The sequence below is a fragment of the Homalodisca vitripennis genome, chromosome X, assembly GCF_021130785.1.
Source record: "Homalodisca vitripennis isolate AUS2020 chromosome X, UT_GWSS_2.1, whole genome shotgun sequence".
NCBI lineage: Eukaryota > Metazoa > Arthropoda > Insecta > Hemiptera > Cicadellidae > Homalodisca > Homalodisca vitripennis.
In genome coordinates, this window is record NC_060215.1 from 84,125,585 (window position 1) to 84,142,890 (window position 17,306).

Genomic DNA, 17,306 nt, shown 5'->3' on the forward strand with positions numbered 1-17,306 from the left:
AAAATCTCAAATCAACTAAAATTTACAAAAAACATGCAAAATAAGTGATGTAAAAAAGATGTAGATGACTTATACTACAAACATGAATGCATAAAATATTTGTACAAAGGTCATAAGATATACTTCAGCATAGAGAACCATGATTTTACAGTGTTTCGTGAGTCATAAATATTCAAACAAAAAGCCGGCTAAATGTAGCCCAATCTTGTTCAGCAAGATTAACACGACTACGTATAGGCTGCATCGTCTTCTTGGACAATATACTTTCAGGTTATAAATATTATAGCCCACTCGTACTAAAAGGGTTAAAAATTGTGGTTTTTCATTGAATTGTTAGATTTAATTGTTCGTATAAACATAAGTATATTGGATAAAAAGTTATTATTTTGCAATATCGTATTTTGTTTGCTACACATCAAACATAATTAATTTTAGTTTAAAAACTTCACACTCTTGATTGTTCACCTTTGCATAGTTTTATGTGTATCTAACAGTGAAATTTTAAGTTTGCATAAAGGATTGAAAAGTTGTGTGCATTTCTTCGTAAAAAATTCTTAGTCTGTACCTTTTTTTCTGAAATTGTGTAACTGCCTATATAATTTGTATATTGTAGAGCCTGATCCAATGCTATATATGTCCAGTGCCTTGATATGTGTTTATATATGAACATTTTAAATAGTAATGCTATATGGTTGGTTTTGAAAACGTATATAGTTGGTTTGTCATATTTGTGTTGGTAAAACCTGCCATATCCAGCCTAATATGGTGGTGTGTTTAGCTCTATAACGTTATAGCCGGATATGGAATCTTAATATGATTGATGTTAATTACTTATAGTAGATTACCAATGTTGCATTTTACTTTTTGAAGACACTATGTAACAATGAAAATGTTGAATATTACGCTGGGAGTTTTTCTCTTGAAATTTTATAAATTTGTGACTCAGCAAACATTTATTCTGTTTGAAAGTTAAAAACTACACTGTTGTACTGGATACTTCCAGTCACCCGTAATATTCACTCTTCCCCATTCCTGTCTTTGTAGCAATTTTTTTGCTATTTCCTCTCCTGTTTTTCAAGTTTCTCTTCCGTCATCACAACAGTGTTCTTTTTTACAACTATAATCGTTATATGTTACAAAAATAGAATACTATGTTTAAAAGGTTGGAATCTAACCTCTTCTTTAAATGTCATAAATCCTAAGACATAAGGTTAAGCATACACACAAATGAAAAGATTATCTTTAAAAGTTTACTTTGACTGTCTCATCCTCATTATTTTTCTTACAACTGTTGTTATTCTCTGGAGACAAAAAACTGAAAAATTGCACTTGGTCCTAAAAAGACCTTTATGCTGCTTCCAAAATGACAGGATATTCTGGATGGGTGAGGGTGGTAGTAGTGTCTGTCCAGATCACGAGGAAGGATTTTGGGCATTAATCTTAGTTATGTCTCTTTGGAAGAGGGGGGAGGCCAGTTCTGTACTAGCCTCTCCATTTAAAGCAAGCAGGGGTGGCAAGTCCATATATCTAAGCTAACAACTGCCTTAAAGCCCCACCAACAGTCATCCCTCACAGTAGACTAAGCCTATCGATCTACCCTTGCACCACAATATCTCGACATTTACAGTTAGTGATGTGCAGCTCCCGGACATCCGTAAGGTCATCCAGATGTACGTGGCACATTGGTTTTTGCTGTACCCAGTGTAGATTCAACTAGAAAGTATAAACCAGCCAGAAGTGAACTCTCCTGGGGTAACATACAACTGTTATCTATTATTTGAGCCCGCAATAAGATTTATTAAGATATACTATACCCCAGACAAAGGGTGTGTTATTGATAAGGCACATTTAGTGCCCACATGGCACAATTTTCTACAAAAAAATCATGCAGGCGAGAATGTTGGAAGTCTAAACAAAGCCACCAACCATATCTCACTTTCCTTCTGCCAACACCCTTTCAGTGTATGAGTGGGATAAAGTGATCAGTCTTGCCCCCTTGTGGTACTCCTTGCTCGCAAAGCTTACATTTAGAAATTTCTACAACATATTTGTGTTAATTCTTAAAAATGTTATTGTTTGTCTGTTATTTAGTGTAGATGTTTAAGTATTTCACTTGTGTTTATTCAATATTTCAGTTTTTTACTCCTATGAAAGTAAAAGCATAGGTTATTTTCTTTAGCCTAACCTATGCAACTAAAACATTTTTTATTTCAATACTGAGTCAATTTTTTCTGAAATTTTATATTGTAGTTTACGTTATTTACTCAATATACAAAGCATTTATGTACAGACTTGACAAGATGTTAGCACCAGTGGCCTGTTTCACATAATATTTTTTTATTACATACATTCTGTAGTGTTTTATATGAAATTTAAATGTAAGAAAAAACATTATTACAGTAAAATATGTAGTATAGCATGAATGAATGCTAAAAGCGTATGCCAAATACATCCAAATTGCTGACTCTCCATGTGATTCATGCCATCAATACTAATGTGATTCACCCGGAAATACAATCCCTCCCACTTACCTTTGCTCTAATTCTCCGTACATACATTCTGCAAATAAAATTTAAAAACTTTTAAGCTTATGTGTAATCTTTTAACTGTCAAACTCAAGATATATTGGGTAACTATCAACCCCTAATTGACTTTAAACGTTCTACAAATATGTCAAAAATCATGTAAATAAATTAAAAATACCTGGTACTGGGTTATTTAAACATGCGACTATACCTACCACTTAGGTGTCACGATCATGTGGCGATTAGTATGGCATTCATCAGTACACAACTACTTTTAAATAATTACTAAAATGTATTAATGCTGTTTTTCCATGTTCTCAGGGCAACTGGATAGCAAAAGCGTTCGAGATTTTTGTTGTCTCCATGATCATCTACTTCATTGTATCGATCATCAACTCGTTCGCTCAAAGTTACCACAAGCGCCTCAGAAAATTAAAAGCTCAAAAAGAATCAAAAGATTGACTTAGAGTTCTTTTAGGCAGAATGTTTCAACAGTTGTGTTCGAGTAATTTTGTTAATTTTTTATGGCGTTTTGTATATAGTTGCTTGTTCTTGTTGGAATGAAATTGTATTTGATCTATTTATAGTGATTTATCATTAAGGTGAAACTCCTGTGATGTGTTCAAACAGAGCTATGTACAGTAACAGTTTTATAGGTGAGTTTGTACTTGACTGCTAGTGTGAGTGACTCAGTAGATGTATTCGGCTTGTTTCCTAGTCTAGACTGACTCCAGGGGAATATATTGCAGTGGTCCCAGCTAAGTGACTTGTGTACTAATAATGATAATTCTAGGAAATAGTACATATTCACGTATATGTACTGTTGTTTAGCTGAAAAACATGATAATAAAATTCAACTTGTCATCAGTAAACATATGCATAATTTTGCATGCATAAAAAAATTTATAATTTTTGTCTAGGAAGCAATAATTTATGAACTACTAATGCATAGTGAAATTTTTACATAATATGACTTGTTAAAAGTGTTTCAGATGGTTTTTTTATCAAAGTGATTACAATGTAATGCAAATAATGTTTAGCGTAGTATATTAGAAAACACTTTTAAATTATTGCATTTTGATGATCTCATGACCAAAGACAATTGCTAACATTTGTAATTTATTTATCAACTGTAATGTTGGCTTTGGCTATTAATTAATAATCTTATATCATATTTGGATTTGGTACTACTAGCCTTTAGATAGACTATAAACCGTGTCCAAATATCATCCCTTGTAATTAGTTAAGCATGATTTAAGTTTACACCACACCCAATCTCCCCCTGACACAGTTGACTTAACTGTATGTTATTTGTTATATTTATTGTGCAAAGTTTACAATAGACAGCTCCAGATCTAAATTTCTTGAATTTTTAATTTCTTCATTCTGTTATGACTAACAATTTCCTTAGATTGAATTGCATAATGGTTTTTACATTGTCACTTATGATCTTCCCATATTATGTGATGCTAAAGTTGGCTATTTTTTAGAATGAAACTTGGTATTTAGTTAATTGTCCCATTGCTTTATTGTTTGTCGATCAGTCTGATCAATACAAATTTTCTATTCCATAGTTGTTACATCAGCCAACCTTATAAATAGTGAAATGTGATGTTAGATAAAATATTGTAAAGTTTCTAACAAATAGAGTATAACACTAATTAAAATTAGTTTACCTGATGACAGGCCATGAAAAATCGGAAGTTAATTCCTTTTTGATTTTATAAATTTAATGCTAAGACAATGTAAACTAAAAGCAATTATAACTCTAGACCACATAATACAAGTAATGATGTTTTCTATCATGTTTACTCATTGACAAAACAATTTAATACGTGACTTTTTCAATAGTATATGCCACAAGTGGGGTAACATAATATTGTAGACATTATCATAAGTTAGGGACCTCTTGCTTTAATTATCCCCACAAAGGATGCGAGTCTTAACTGGAAACTAACTTTCCTCTAAGTTGGAAAGTTGTATGTTTTTCATTTAGTTCTGGAGTTTTATTTTAAAACATTTCCTTTAACTTTTACAGGCACTGTAGTAAGTTACTTCCAAACTACATGTAACAATCTCATGAGTGTCGTTTGCATTTTGAGTGCAAAATTTTCAAATGTTTTTTTACCCTACATTGTCAATCTTTTTAAGAAAATTACAATACAATATCTTAAAAGTTATCTGCAATATTTTTCAAGCGTTTAGTTCTTATATAAATTGGCATGTTAGTATGGTTTGTATGTTATCCTTTAGCTAACATATACATAAAAACTGTTCAATGTTTTGTGTTTTATTTGGAAAGAATGTACAAATAGTTATTGAAGATAAATGGGTAATTCTTCAAATTTACTTTTACTCAGAAATATCATGATAATTTTCAAACAAAATAACAGAAAGTAAAACTGGTTATGTATTCTTTTAGAACATAAAATACTCATTGCAATACAAATTTTAATATTTTAATAAATTGAAAATGAGAATATAAAAGAATTTGTGTGATTACGGCACTCATTGGGTTATACTCTTGTTATTTGGTTTAAAATCGTTATTATTGTAGTATGTTTGGTAGTGTAAGCAAGTGTATTCCTATGTTGTTTGGTACATGACAATGCGTACATTCATTCACGCACAATATTTACATAATGTAAATGTCAGTTACCAAAGATTTTAAGTATAGTTTTTCTAACTTAAATGCCTTTAGAGAAATAGGACTAGAATTTGGTGGTGCTTCATTTGTAAAGTTCATTTACTTAGGTCTGAAAATACATAATGCTGTATAAAAATGTTATCCTTTCCTACAGTGAATGAATGTATGTTTAATATTTTTGTTGAGTTTTGTGTTTAGTCTATCTTTTATTTCTGTTATTGTGAAGTTGTTTTGTTATGATATAATTTATACTTGCCACAACTGTATGATACACAGTAGTGTTACCGAATTGTGTCATTAGGCTGAAAATAATAATTGACTAATATTTGCGATAGAATTAGGTATTACCATAAATATTTTTTATACCTAGCATGTAGTGATAACAAATTTGAATTGTGCTAAATTTCAAAGTAAAGGTGCACAGTAATTTGTCCTTGAAACTTCCCAAGTGGTAATGAGCAATATTTTAACAGTCATTCAAGCAAGCATTTAGGTATTTGCATTTTGGAAACTAAATGTTTTGTGCTCAATTATTTCATGTTTCTTATTTTTTATAATTACCATCCAAATGATCATTCCTAACGGCCTATTCAAAATAGTTATTAGATGTTAATTGGGAATAAATCATATGCATAGAAAATTCGTTAAATTATTGTAGGTACTTTAAGATTGTGATTACTTAATTAAATTTCCCGGAAATTATAGATTTACATGCCCATGTTTATTCTATATCTAATTATCTCTTAATATTTTATTGGTTTTGTTTCTATTTGTACAATCATTAAATTTTCTCTGTGATTTTATGATTGTTCAACACTAGTAGGATATTTAAATTTTTGCAAAAATATTCAATAAATGGTTATTCAATGAATTTATAATATTTAGGGTAGAGTAAAAATTGAAAAATTATTAGCAGTTTTTTCTTACTGGATTTAAAATTATAGTATGCATGTGATAACATTTGTCAATAATTAACATTATTAAATTTGAAAGCTTCAGGTTTAGTATTTAAAATAAATCAGCCATTTAATTACTTTTGGAGTTAAAACTAATTTATACAATCATTTTAACCATTCGCATGCAATAGACACATAAATTATCTACTTCAAACTTTCCTTAAATCCTGAATTAGAGCACATCTAAAATAACACATTTAGTCCTCTAGTTCACATATCCACAAAGACAAAATTAAACATATTTATTATCTGCCTGTGGTACTATCATATCTTGGTCTGCCACATGCATATTTATTCCATAAATTTACAATCATCCTACTGATAATTTCATTATAGTTTTTATTAATGTTTTGCTTAATGATAGGTAATTTGGTACCCATGCATAAATATGAATTTTTGCTAACATTGTACAAAGATTTTCTAATTTAATGTAATTTGTGCATTTTACACACTGTTATTAGTAAGTGTAAAATTGTATTACAAATTTTGTATTATCTATTACTGAAGAAAATATTTTGTGGAAAAAGTAGTTTATTTAATTTGGTGTTTAAGAAAAACTTTTTCAAATTTTCTGTAGCATGCAAAAGGTTAAAATTATTGTTGTTGTTCTTATTAATCAAGTCCAAATACAATTAAATTTACAATAAATAGATATAAAAATGTTAGGCTCTAGGAAATATTTTGTTAAATATTACTTGGAAAAAGGCACAACAATCTTATAGACTTTTTTCTGTTGTTTACAACTACATGATACAAAGTAATGTTTATTAAACCAAACCATGAAGTATTTATACTTTGAAAACACTTCTTAACAGTATTCTAATTATTATTTAGGATATTTTTTCCAAATTTAGAACGTAATGTTCATTGATTGTTAGAGCCCCTCCTATAACGAGAATGAAGGAAATATTTTGTACCCACAATGTTATAAGTAAACCCTGAACAGTATTTAATAATTTTCGTATAGTAGTGATAGAGTTATTAAGTATTGGTTTTGATTCTGTTTGGAACCATTCCTGCTAACACATTCCTTTTCCTACCTCAAATGTCTTCTAAACCAGATTTTACATTTCAAACCAAACTTCTAAACTATGTGCTGTAATTGATTATTATTAAGTTTATTTTGTTTGTATGGTCCAAGATATACTTTTCTGTTCATTTCCTAGATTAAGTTTTCATTTAATTTGTGAAAATAAATACTTTTGTTGATTAATTTCCTTTTTTTTTATTTATTCTTATAATTCTTTAGTTATATTTTAAGTTTAGAAATATAAATTTAAAAAAAGAATATACATACATTTTCTAAATTTACGCAATTTATACATTTTATACAATTTTATCTAACAATGTCAATTTTAAAAATCTGTTTTATGTTTAAGCTGTATCATTCAGTATAAACATCAATGGAAAACAAGAATACATTTTTATAAATAATTTCTTAAATCGTTTTACCCATTACAAATTGTGAGAATTAAGTAAAATATTAGTCTGAGTAGGGTCTTATATGCATAACTTGTATATTTTTATTTTACACTAAAATTACAATACAGTTATGAAATTGAAATAAATAATTTTTTAAGGCCAGGAGTTCCCAAACTCTTTAAGACCCACAGATAATGTACAGTCAATTATGTGGATTATTTTTGTATGTCTCTCTTAACATATATTAAAATTGAATGTACAAAATGGTGTCAAAAGGATAAAATTATTTTGAGTAAATCATCGTTTATTATACAAAGTACAGTGATAAGCACAAACAAATCATTTAATCCTTTGGAGACCCCAAAAAATAAATCCTACTACCCCAAAATACTAGGCTCACAAGATAGTATCTTGTAATGCTTATAACTAAAATTATTTTTTTATATATTCCTTATGACATCTTCTTTGTTGTCATATAAATACAGTATGTTTACAAACTTGAAAAGATGGTTTACTGTTAGAAATAAGATTAAAATGTATAAAAAATATATTAGTTCTAATTGACAATGAGAACATTATTTTAATTTGTAGTTTTAGCTTCATCTTTGGTTTTGGTAACTGTTCTATTACTATTTGGCTATATTATTTCCAAATTTCAGCCTAATATCTAAATTTTAGTAGGATTTATAACTTTTGAAATTTTATGCAGACACTAAAATTACACTCTTTGAACATTTAACCCTGCAACTGGCTTTAAGCGATTATCGACGCATTAACTACAGTTTCAAAATGGCACTAAGCTATTTTCGACGCATTAACTATGCCGTAATATGATCTCTCACAGCAAATCTATTTTTACTTTGTTTGAAGTAAAACATACGTAAATCTAAAGATAAAGATTCAAGATTTCATATTATACCATAAAACGCTCTATATTTAAGTTAAATCTTTCATTATAAAATTCTAAACTTGGATGTTCACATTTCCGATTGCCATTTGTTTGCGTAATTTCCGAACACGCTAAAATTACCGTATGTTTGTAAAAATTCCCTATCGTGAGTTTACGTTCTACACGATCGTAAGTGTCGTCATGAAAACAGTGTTTTCTTGGCTTTCAGAAACATCTTTTCAATAGCCAGTAGGAAAATTAATGTTTATAAAATAAGCGTTTGAAAAGCTCGTGTTTTGTAAAATCCCAAAATGCCTAATGCGTCTAAAATAGCTTCATTAAATTTTGTTATTTTTGTTACTTTATCGTTGTCTGGAAATAGTGAAAATCATATCAAAACAAAGAAGAAGAATTGCTCTAATCAACAGTATAATAGACAACGAAGACTATGAACTAGTATTTTATTTTTGTTCTGTTGCGCAATCAGCGACTCAGCCAGTAGAGAACAACGCATCGCATGGTTGCCATGTTGATTTCTTTGTTGTTATTACGCCATTGCCCGTATTAGTGTATTGCTTGCTATTTATTAGGATATTTTAGACTTTTCGTTATTTAGTGTGTATAAATAAAAGTTTGTTTATTGTTTTTTTTTAATTAGTGAAGTGAAAAATGTAGAGGTTAGGTTAAGTTTTAGGGAATAGGTTGTATTTTTTGAAACTGTGAAACTGAAAATAAGCCTATGATCACGTAGGTTCAGTGTTTTATAATTTTTTAGACAACTTAATTTTAATTAAAATTAAATTTTGATTTAAATTTATGCAAAGGTATTTATTATAAAAGTAAAAAAGTTTTCTTTTACTTTTTCTGAAGGTATTAGCGTTTTATTTCTATGACCATCGCTTGTTTTATTTTTTTAACAAAAAACATCATATAAATAAAAATACATTGTTGTACATTTTTGTAAACTTCAATAAACGTACTATCTTTATAAATAATATTTGGATGAAAAGAAAATTGTTAGCTAAAAAAGTTAGGCATTTATTTCACAATTTTGACTTTTGTAAAAATTTAAAAAAAGTTTGTTGCCATATAAAAATATCTTATACAATGTAAACTTCTATAAATGTCATATTTATCTCTTCTAAATATATTTATCTCTTAGAAAAAAATATTTGTTCATCCAATAGATTCCAAAATGTCAAAATGGTATACATAATAGTGCTATACACACTTTTTTCAGATTTTGTAGTTTTTATAGATATATTGTTCAAAAGTACCAATAAACTTCTTTTACCTAAATATGTTTTTTGTAATTTGTAATTGAGGTATATAAGCAAACTTTTGTATATTTTAGAATTATTCTAAAAACTTTCATATCACCTGAGAGGGTGCTATACATTTTGAGAAAAATTTATTCTTTACTAATATTTTTACGTTAATCTGTAAAAAAATAAAAATACATTAAATGATTCAACCTTTAATATTTTTGGGGGAAACTGCATTTATTTCTAAAGACATTGATGTTTTTAAAATGTTTTTATCTTAAAAAATATATGAGCAGTGATTAAAATACAAAACCCTTACAAAATCACCAAAAAGTGCCTGCCATTTTGGGAAAAATGATGGCCAGTTCCAGGGTTAAAAAACTACAACTTTAATTAATTAATATATTTTTTCCTTTATTTTTTTCTTGTTATCAGGCTTTTTAATTTTGTTGTCATACTAAGTTTTTTTTTTTTAGTTTTTTTACTGAAGAGTATTTATGCTTATTGAGAAAAATTTGGCAGAGTTAAGTTATAGATGACTAAAATTTTGATTGCTCATTGTCATGTAAAACAAACAATTGTATCAGCACTTGAACATAACCAAAAAGCACTGGAACAAAATAAGGAACAGAATAAGTTACACACAGTCAGCGTTTGTTGAAGTTATTTATATCTCATAACACTTTGTACCCTGAGCCCGAGTATAGGTCGGGCAGCGCCTGCTACCGGCACCCGAGTATAGATCGGGTCGTGTTATTTAATTGTATTATTTAGCTCAGTCATCTTATTTTTGGATTCAAACATTTTGATTATGTTCATTGGTTGTCTAAGTTCGTATTTGTTGGTTTTGAGATCCCTGGGTCACGTTTTAGTAATGAAATACGTATATTTATCGTCGTACTACAAGCGAGTCTAGACAGCTGATCGTAGGTGCCGCGGTTGATCGTCGGTACTGTCAGTTTGCTTTGTAGTGTTTCACGTTGTTTGTTGTGAGTCTTAGTAAAGTCTTACTAAGTTTTCTACAAATCTTGCCGACAAATACTGAAGCAAATGTTATTATAATGTATTCTAAATGTGAATTTAACTGTTTGTAAATAATCAGAACTTTAGTTTATTACTGAATGAAGTAAAGGCAAATGCAAGCAATGTGAGGTTATCCGTGTGTTTTGTTTTGTATTTACACTCGCTTTGTTCTTTCTTCTCGACTTTCCGTTTATTTTCTTTTATATTCTTTACTTATTATTTTCGAATTTAAATATTATGGGTGATGAAATCAAAAGTGATGCAATTCACGATCTTTTGTTTGACTCCGAGTCAGAAAGTGACAATGATTTTGATACACACCTGGGACCAAATATTGATTTTATGAACGATCTAAACGATAATGTGCGAGATCCTGTATTTGATTCAGACCATTGTGCTTTAAAAATTACCACACTAAGGCGAACTACCTGAACTAACAAGCTATGTAGCAAAAACTGTTTTTGTATTTTTTACATAACATTCAATATTATGTAATAATTTTATTTTGAAAATAAACCATATATTTGTATACATTTAAAAAACGTATGTATCTCTCTATCTTTAAAAAGATATATAGTATGAGTTTTTAACATAATTACTGTAATAACACAGAATTTTTTGAAAGCATCATAAAACCCCAGGGAGCCACGCCGAAAAATGTATATAAGGGCCCAGGGTACAAAGTGTTAAAATCGGGAGTAATATTAACTAAAGATTTTGTTATTTTATTGTGATTTAAAGTTTGATGATATTCAAACATCAGACTAATCAGACACTGTTCAATCAAAATCATGGCATACAGTAACACCCATATTATGTTATTTAAGTTTATTGTCTACATAACAAGTCATGAAAGAGTAGCAATTGTGTAGGAAAGTGTAAATGATTGATTTATGACTGCCGGAAAGCAAATAGAATGGGTGTCGTGCCCAAAATAAATCAATAACCACTGCTATTCTTTAATTGTCATTTCATGTGACAATGCAAGGTACAGCGTGTCAACATGTAGAACGCAGCCGCTAGTACCAGAAGAGCTGTTTTCAAAAAATATGTTTTTGTTTGTTATTTTTTCTTCCAATAAACAAAAAAAAATCAAACTGTGGCAAAAATGTAATTTTAAAACATATAAATGCACGCTAATTGCATCACGGCCAAATTTTCTTCAGCGTATAAGTGTTAACATTTGTTCAAACTCAAAAACATGATACAAGCATGGGATTTATAGTACACATTTATTTATATGTATGTATTACAAAGTCTACAATGAAATCAAGCTGTGCCATAAAGAATTCATTACACCTCATAATACTACTACATAGAATTGAAGCTTGAGAACTTAGCCCTTTTAGACAAAATGAATTATTTGTCACATTGATTATTTTATGAATAATAAAACACTAAATTACAAAAATACCATAATTAATGTATTGTTAGATTGTAGCTCTTTTAAACCAATTGAGATTATTCTGATTAGTGAGTTTGAAATATAAAAAGCAAGTCTCGTATCTAAAACTCCTGATTTAGTAGGATTCTGCATATAATATTTATAGTATGTAATCAGCTGTTTGGAGATCAGTGTTTGGCCCTCAGACACAATTTCATTGTACATAGACATTAAAATATTTTTGATTTTGATTTTAACTATCCCTATCTGTATTTGTATCAAATTGAATACTTGTAAAACAGTTTGAATTACTAAACCCGTAAGCTGGAGTTACGTTAAGCTTGAAAATACATTCTAGGATTAAAAACTAAAAGTATTTCACTTTTGTATTAGCAACACACATAATTTTAATAATTTTTAAGCTTTTCATAAAAGAAATACCATTGGTAGTTCAACCACTTTAATATATGATTAATTTATAATAATTTACAAATGCATTTTGGAATATATAAAATATCATTGTGTAAATTAATATAAATTCAATAAGTCCTGATGAATGAAGATTCCAAGTCTAAGTACTATAAATATTTATTTCCTAGCATTAATTATAGCTCCTTATTAAAATTCAGATTCCTTACTGATTCAAAGTTTACCACGCCACAATGTTTGTGAATTTGATTTTTTATTGTTACCAGAATTATGCCACATTTTCATGATGATTGACATTCTAAATGCTATGTGAATTATGCCAATTGTCCAAAGGTAGAAAAGGCCTCATAGTGTTGTAAAAGGAGTTAGCGCAATAAGTCAGTGGCACATTGTGCATTATAAGTTAGCTCTTTGTCCAGCAGCAACTTAACTCAGGTTCACCTGCCTTATCTTCTGCCCACATGGTGTTTGGAATTCCAAAATCCTTCATTTCGTCACATATCCTTTTCAACCCGTACTAACAGCTTCAATGATCTTGAGGTTTTCACTGTATGACAGTATTTTGTGTTTCATCTTTATCCTACTGAATCAATCATGATCACCAAAACCTATATTTTTCAAACAAATCTGACTAATTACACTCCATTTTAAACTGGAACAATAAACAATAGTGTGCCGCAGGTTTTAGCTTCAAAATATTTGACATCACATTCGATATCTAGAGGTTTCCTCCTAAAAACTTCAATACATAAAGGTTAGTTTGCTCATTCTGTGTACATGAAAGTTCTATTCTGTTGCTTTGATATATAGAGGTATCACTGAGAAGATATGAGAGTCCACGGAGACTTTATAGTATTCAATTCATTGAGTTGGAACTGTACAATCTTAAATCATAATAATCAAACTTATATGAATGTGCAATATTATTGAATAATAAACAAAAAAACAATGTAAAGCATTTTTCTCTGATTATCCAGCCAAATTCATTTGCAGAAAGAAATATATATATATATTGCATTATATTTACGCAAAACTTTAAAGTTCTAATTTTTCATAGTTTCTTTTGCTAAGCTGAAAATCCTAATAACATACGCCGACTGGTACTATTTAAGTCAGTTAAAACATTTCTAAGGTAGCTAACATTTTTTTTGTTTTAAAACACCTGTTATGAAGTGATTTCACAGAAATATTCAAGTCATCTGTACTTTATGATATCTGGTTCTCTAAATAAATTTAAAACCGTTTCAACTTCAAACGTACAGGCAAAAAGATAATGTAAGTTGTGTTTTGTTTATTTTATCATTATTATTATATTGAGCTTTGTAATAGCCGGCTGTGTTGGTGGCCTTAATTTGAATTCTATAAGAACAACACTAAACTTCAACACACTATTACGTCCTTATATCTAGTTGTACAATTATTTGAGTCTCATTTCACAGATATAATTAATACATACCCATATGCTTTTTAATTTTTTACAATATTTTCATTGGTTATTCGTTTTTAAAATTCTCATACTTTTTTGTGCTTAATTATAAATATTCATAAAGTATTTATAATAAACTTAGATTGTACAATACAAAATTAGAATGTAAAAGTGTTTGAAATGCAACATTGTTCTTATGGGGTAAAACTAAAAGTCATTTCACTGTATCTGACTTAAACATGTTCATAATCTCAGCTATGTGTAAACTGCAAGCTCTAGAAGATGTACTTTTTTTAAATAAATAGCAAAAATCAAAAATATTGTTTCAGAAGAAAAAATACATGGATTTTTGCATTTATAATCTCTTCTTTGCATTTGGCTCTATGATCTTATTTATTCCTGTTCAGAATTATTAAGTTCTTTTGGCTGTTTCGATCCCAAACTAAGACATACTCAACCTCCATGTAGTTCAGACTGGAGCAGCAGCATGTGGGTGTTTAAAGTCGACCAGGCTTGTAGAATGATTTCTGTGGCCCCCTTGGTTGAGTGCAATCTCAGTAGTAGCATATCGGAGAATCAATGCAGTGTGTGACTGGTTAGGTTTATCTTATTTTATTATAATTATTTACTCAGTAAATTTTATATGTTTTTTATGTTTGTTATTTTTTGTATTGTAAACTTTGGACTATTGCACCTTTGCAAAGCCCTGTGCTGCATGTTAGAGTAGAATTAACTGTAGTAAAAATCCTTGTCTGCAGTTCTTTTATCAGTCATATAAATTGGTGGAATATGATCGGTTTTAAAGCCAGCACTTACAAATAAAAGTGTTCTAAGCACCCTTAATTTGGAAGAATAATGAGACTTTAGTCCACAGTATGAAATCAGTCCCTAGTCTTTCTGAACAATATAACGACTTTTCTGCGTGTTCTGACACTACGCCGTACTTCTGCAGATGTTTACTTCTTTTCGGTTCTTTAGATCAGGGGTTAAAGAATATGAACTACGATATGAAGAGGATACAGATGTCCTGACCATGGTAATCAGCTCAGATTAATGAGGTGAAACAGTCTAATATACTCCTCCCGACTGTTTCTTATGACCCTTCTAGTTCTAAAACTAAGTCAAAGTCAGCACCTACAGAAACTATTGAAGAGCCAAACCATATCTGTTGAAAGGCCTTCAGGAGCTGTTGGTATTGTTGATATTAAAGTTAAACTTCCAGTATTTGTGGATGTGCCAATTGAACCTTTGGACCAGGAATCATATGAACACTATGATTAGGAAGAGTTGTCAGAACTTTCCGATAATAGACCAACCTAAAGAGAAACATCTGTAAAAAAAGGACATCTTCCATGGTAATGAGGTAGGAAGCACTTATATCAGCTCTATAACGTATTATCTTTTGAAACACATTCATTGCTGAAGGCTGGAATTCCCCCCTCTGCCCTGACTCATTGCCTTAATGTAAGTGCAGTAATGGGCGAGAAAGGCTGTGCACACGGTTTCACTGTTTCTTTTCGCACAAACTGTTCTCAGATCGCCATCATGGTTTGTTTTCCCTGTTGAGTGTTGTGTTTAGTGTATTGTGACTGTGTATATGTAATTGTAGTCCATTTGAGGAGGACATTAAACTTATTGATACTTGTTTTCTGATGGAGAAGAATACGTTTCAATTTAGATAGTTCTGATGATGATGACTTGTGTGAGAGTGAATATTGTTGGGGGGGAGTATAGAATATTTGTTTTATAAATACACATTTTTGAAAATAAACACAAATCGATTCATGGGCATCAGTGAGGAAGGGGGCTGAGAAACCAGCAGAGGGTTGAGTACGGACAGGACATTGATCAGTACCAGTGATTGCAAGTTAGAATTTCAGCTCCGGAAATGACGTCATCAATTCCTGTCAACAAGAGTTCCTAATGAATTTTTTGGATATCCAGACATCACTTTTGGGTGAGTAAAACCATTTGTATTTTTCCACATTTTGGGTTCACACATTGCCTCTTTTCTTGCAGCAAATGTGTTAAGGACTAATCCTCGGTTGTTTAAGATTACATTTATTTTTTTTATAAACAGAGAAGCCGATCTCCTTTTTATGCCTTAATCTGCCCGTCCTCATGGGCCACTGGCCTGTGCGAGGATCTTATCAAACAGAATAAAGGGGAGAGTCGATACAGTACAAGGTCGATGGTACTGATAAAAAGTGCAACGGTCACAGACCGGATTCGAACGTGGGCTATCTCTAGCTCAGGCTCAAGTCCAACGTCTTAGACCACTCGGCAATCGGCACATTGTTCAGCACTCTTACACTACTCATCATAAGAGCAATATGGTATTTCCTATTCACAGACTGATATTTTGTGAGAAAAAGGTTCATTATTCTACTCTATTAACAAATTTCTTAGAAGTACTGTTATTTATGAAATTTAAAAAAATCTGTTCTGTTCATAACAGGATTTTGTGTCAGGGAAGAGATTTTAAGTGGTAGTGTTAAAGAATTAGGCGTGTCATAAGTTGTAACAATGCTAAAGACAAAAGTAAGCAGCTACAATTCGAGCATGCACAGAAAGATATTACTGAAAAGTGAAATATTACTTTTGAGAGCCCTTGTTGGTTCTCATAGTATAGCAGAACAATGCTCGTAGATGTTCCGGTCAACTCTGGTCAAAGAATCAGTAGACTGTCAAAACCTCTAAGTAAAAAATTAGCTTGAAGAGCAACAACTGAAGAGACAAAGCGTCTCTACTATGGTAATAAGTTGTGGGACTGATAAGGCTAGATTTAATAGTGTCGCTGAAGAGACTGTAATGGTATTGTTAAAGGATTTGGTGTTACAGGTTGTTGTAACCAAGCTAAGGACCAGCTACATTTCTTTTCATGTAGCTGTGTAATCTTTCAAACAAAATAGAAATAGGCTAGTCAGAGTTGCTGAGGGATTTTATTTCTTTTATCATATATAGGCTAGTATTAACTTTTTACTAAGGGTATCTATATGTGGTATCCATGTCGTTTTATTATCAATAGTCAGTTCCAGGCACTTAACATATTGGTCCATTTGTACACCAGGAATGATTAGAACTTTAGATGCTCGTCTTGCAAATGCTGTCTGACTGGTTTTAGTTGGGGTTGTAAACCAGGCAATTTCCATTGCAGTACCTATACAAAGTCCTCATCTCCTTTCCAAGCTATGAATTATTTTTAATTGTAGAAGGGTCTCTCCAATAACCACCTTTTTGGTCATAACCTCTACAGTTGTAAGATGTTAATGTTACTAATATAATTAGGCTGCAAATTAAACATATTTGTACTGACAAATAATGGTAAAAGAACACAGAT

General features: G+C 30.3%; 1 protein-coding gene across 3 annotated transcripts in view; it reads left to right on the forward strand.

Moving 5' to 3' along the window:
* LOC124369283 (vacuole membrane protein 1) overlaps positions 1-7,341 on the forward strand; it is a 44,906-nt gene extending 37,565 nt beyond the window's left edge. For all 3 annotated transcript variants that reach the window (XM_046827201.1, XM_046827200.1, XM_046827202.1), the window contains exon 8: positions 2,847-7,341. In XM_046827201.1, coding sequence (XP_046683157.1) covers positions 2,847-2,987 — 141 coding nt within the window. In that variant the 3' untranslated portion in view covers positions 2,988-7,341. The remainder of the gene's footprint in view (positions 1-2,846) is intronic.
* Positions 7,342-17,306: the final 9,965 nt, after the last annotated feature.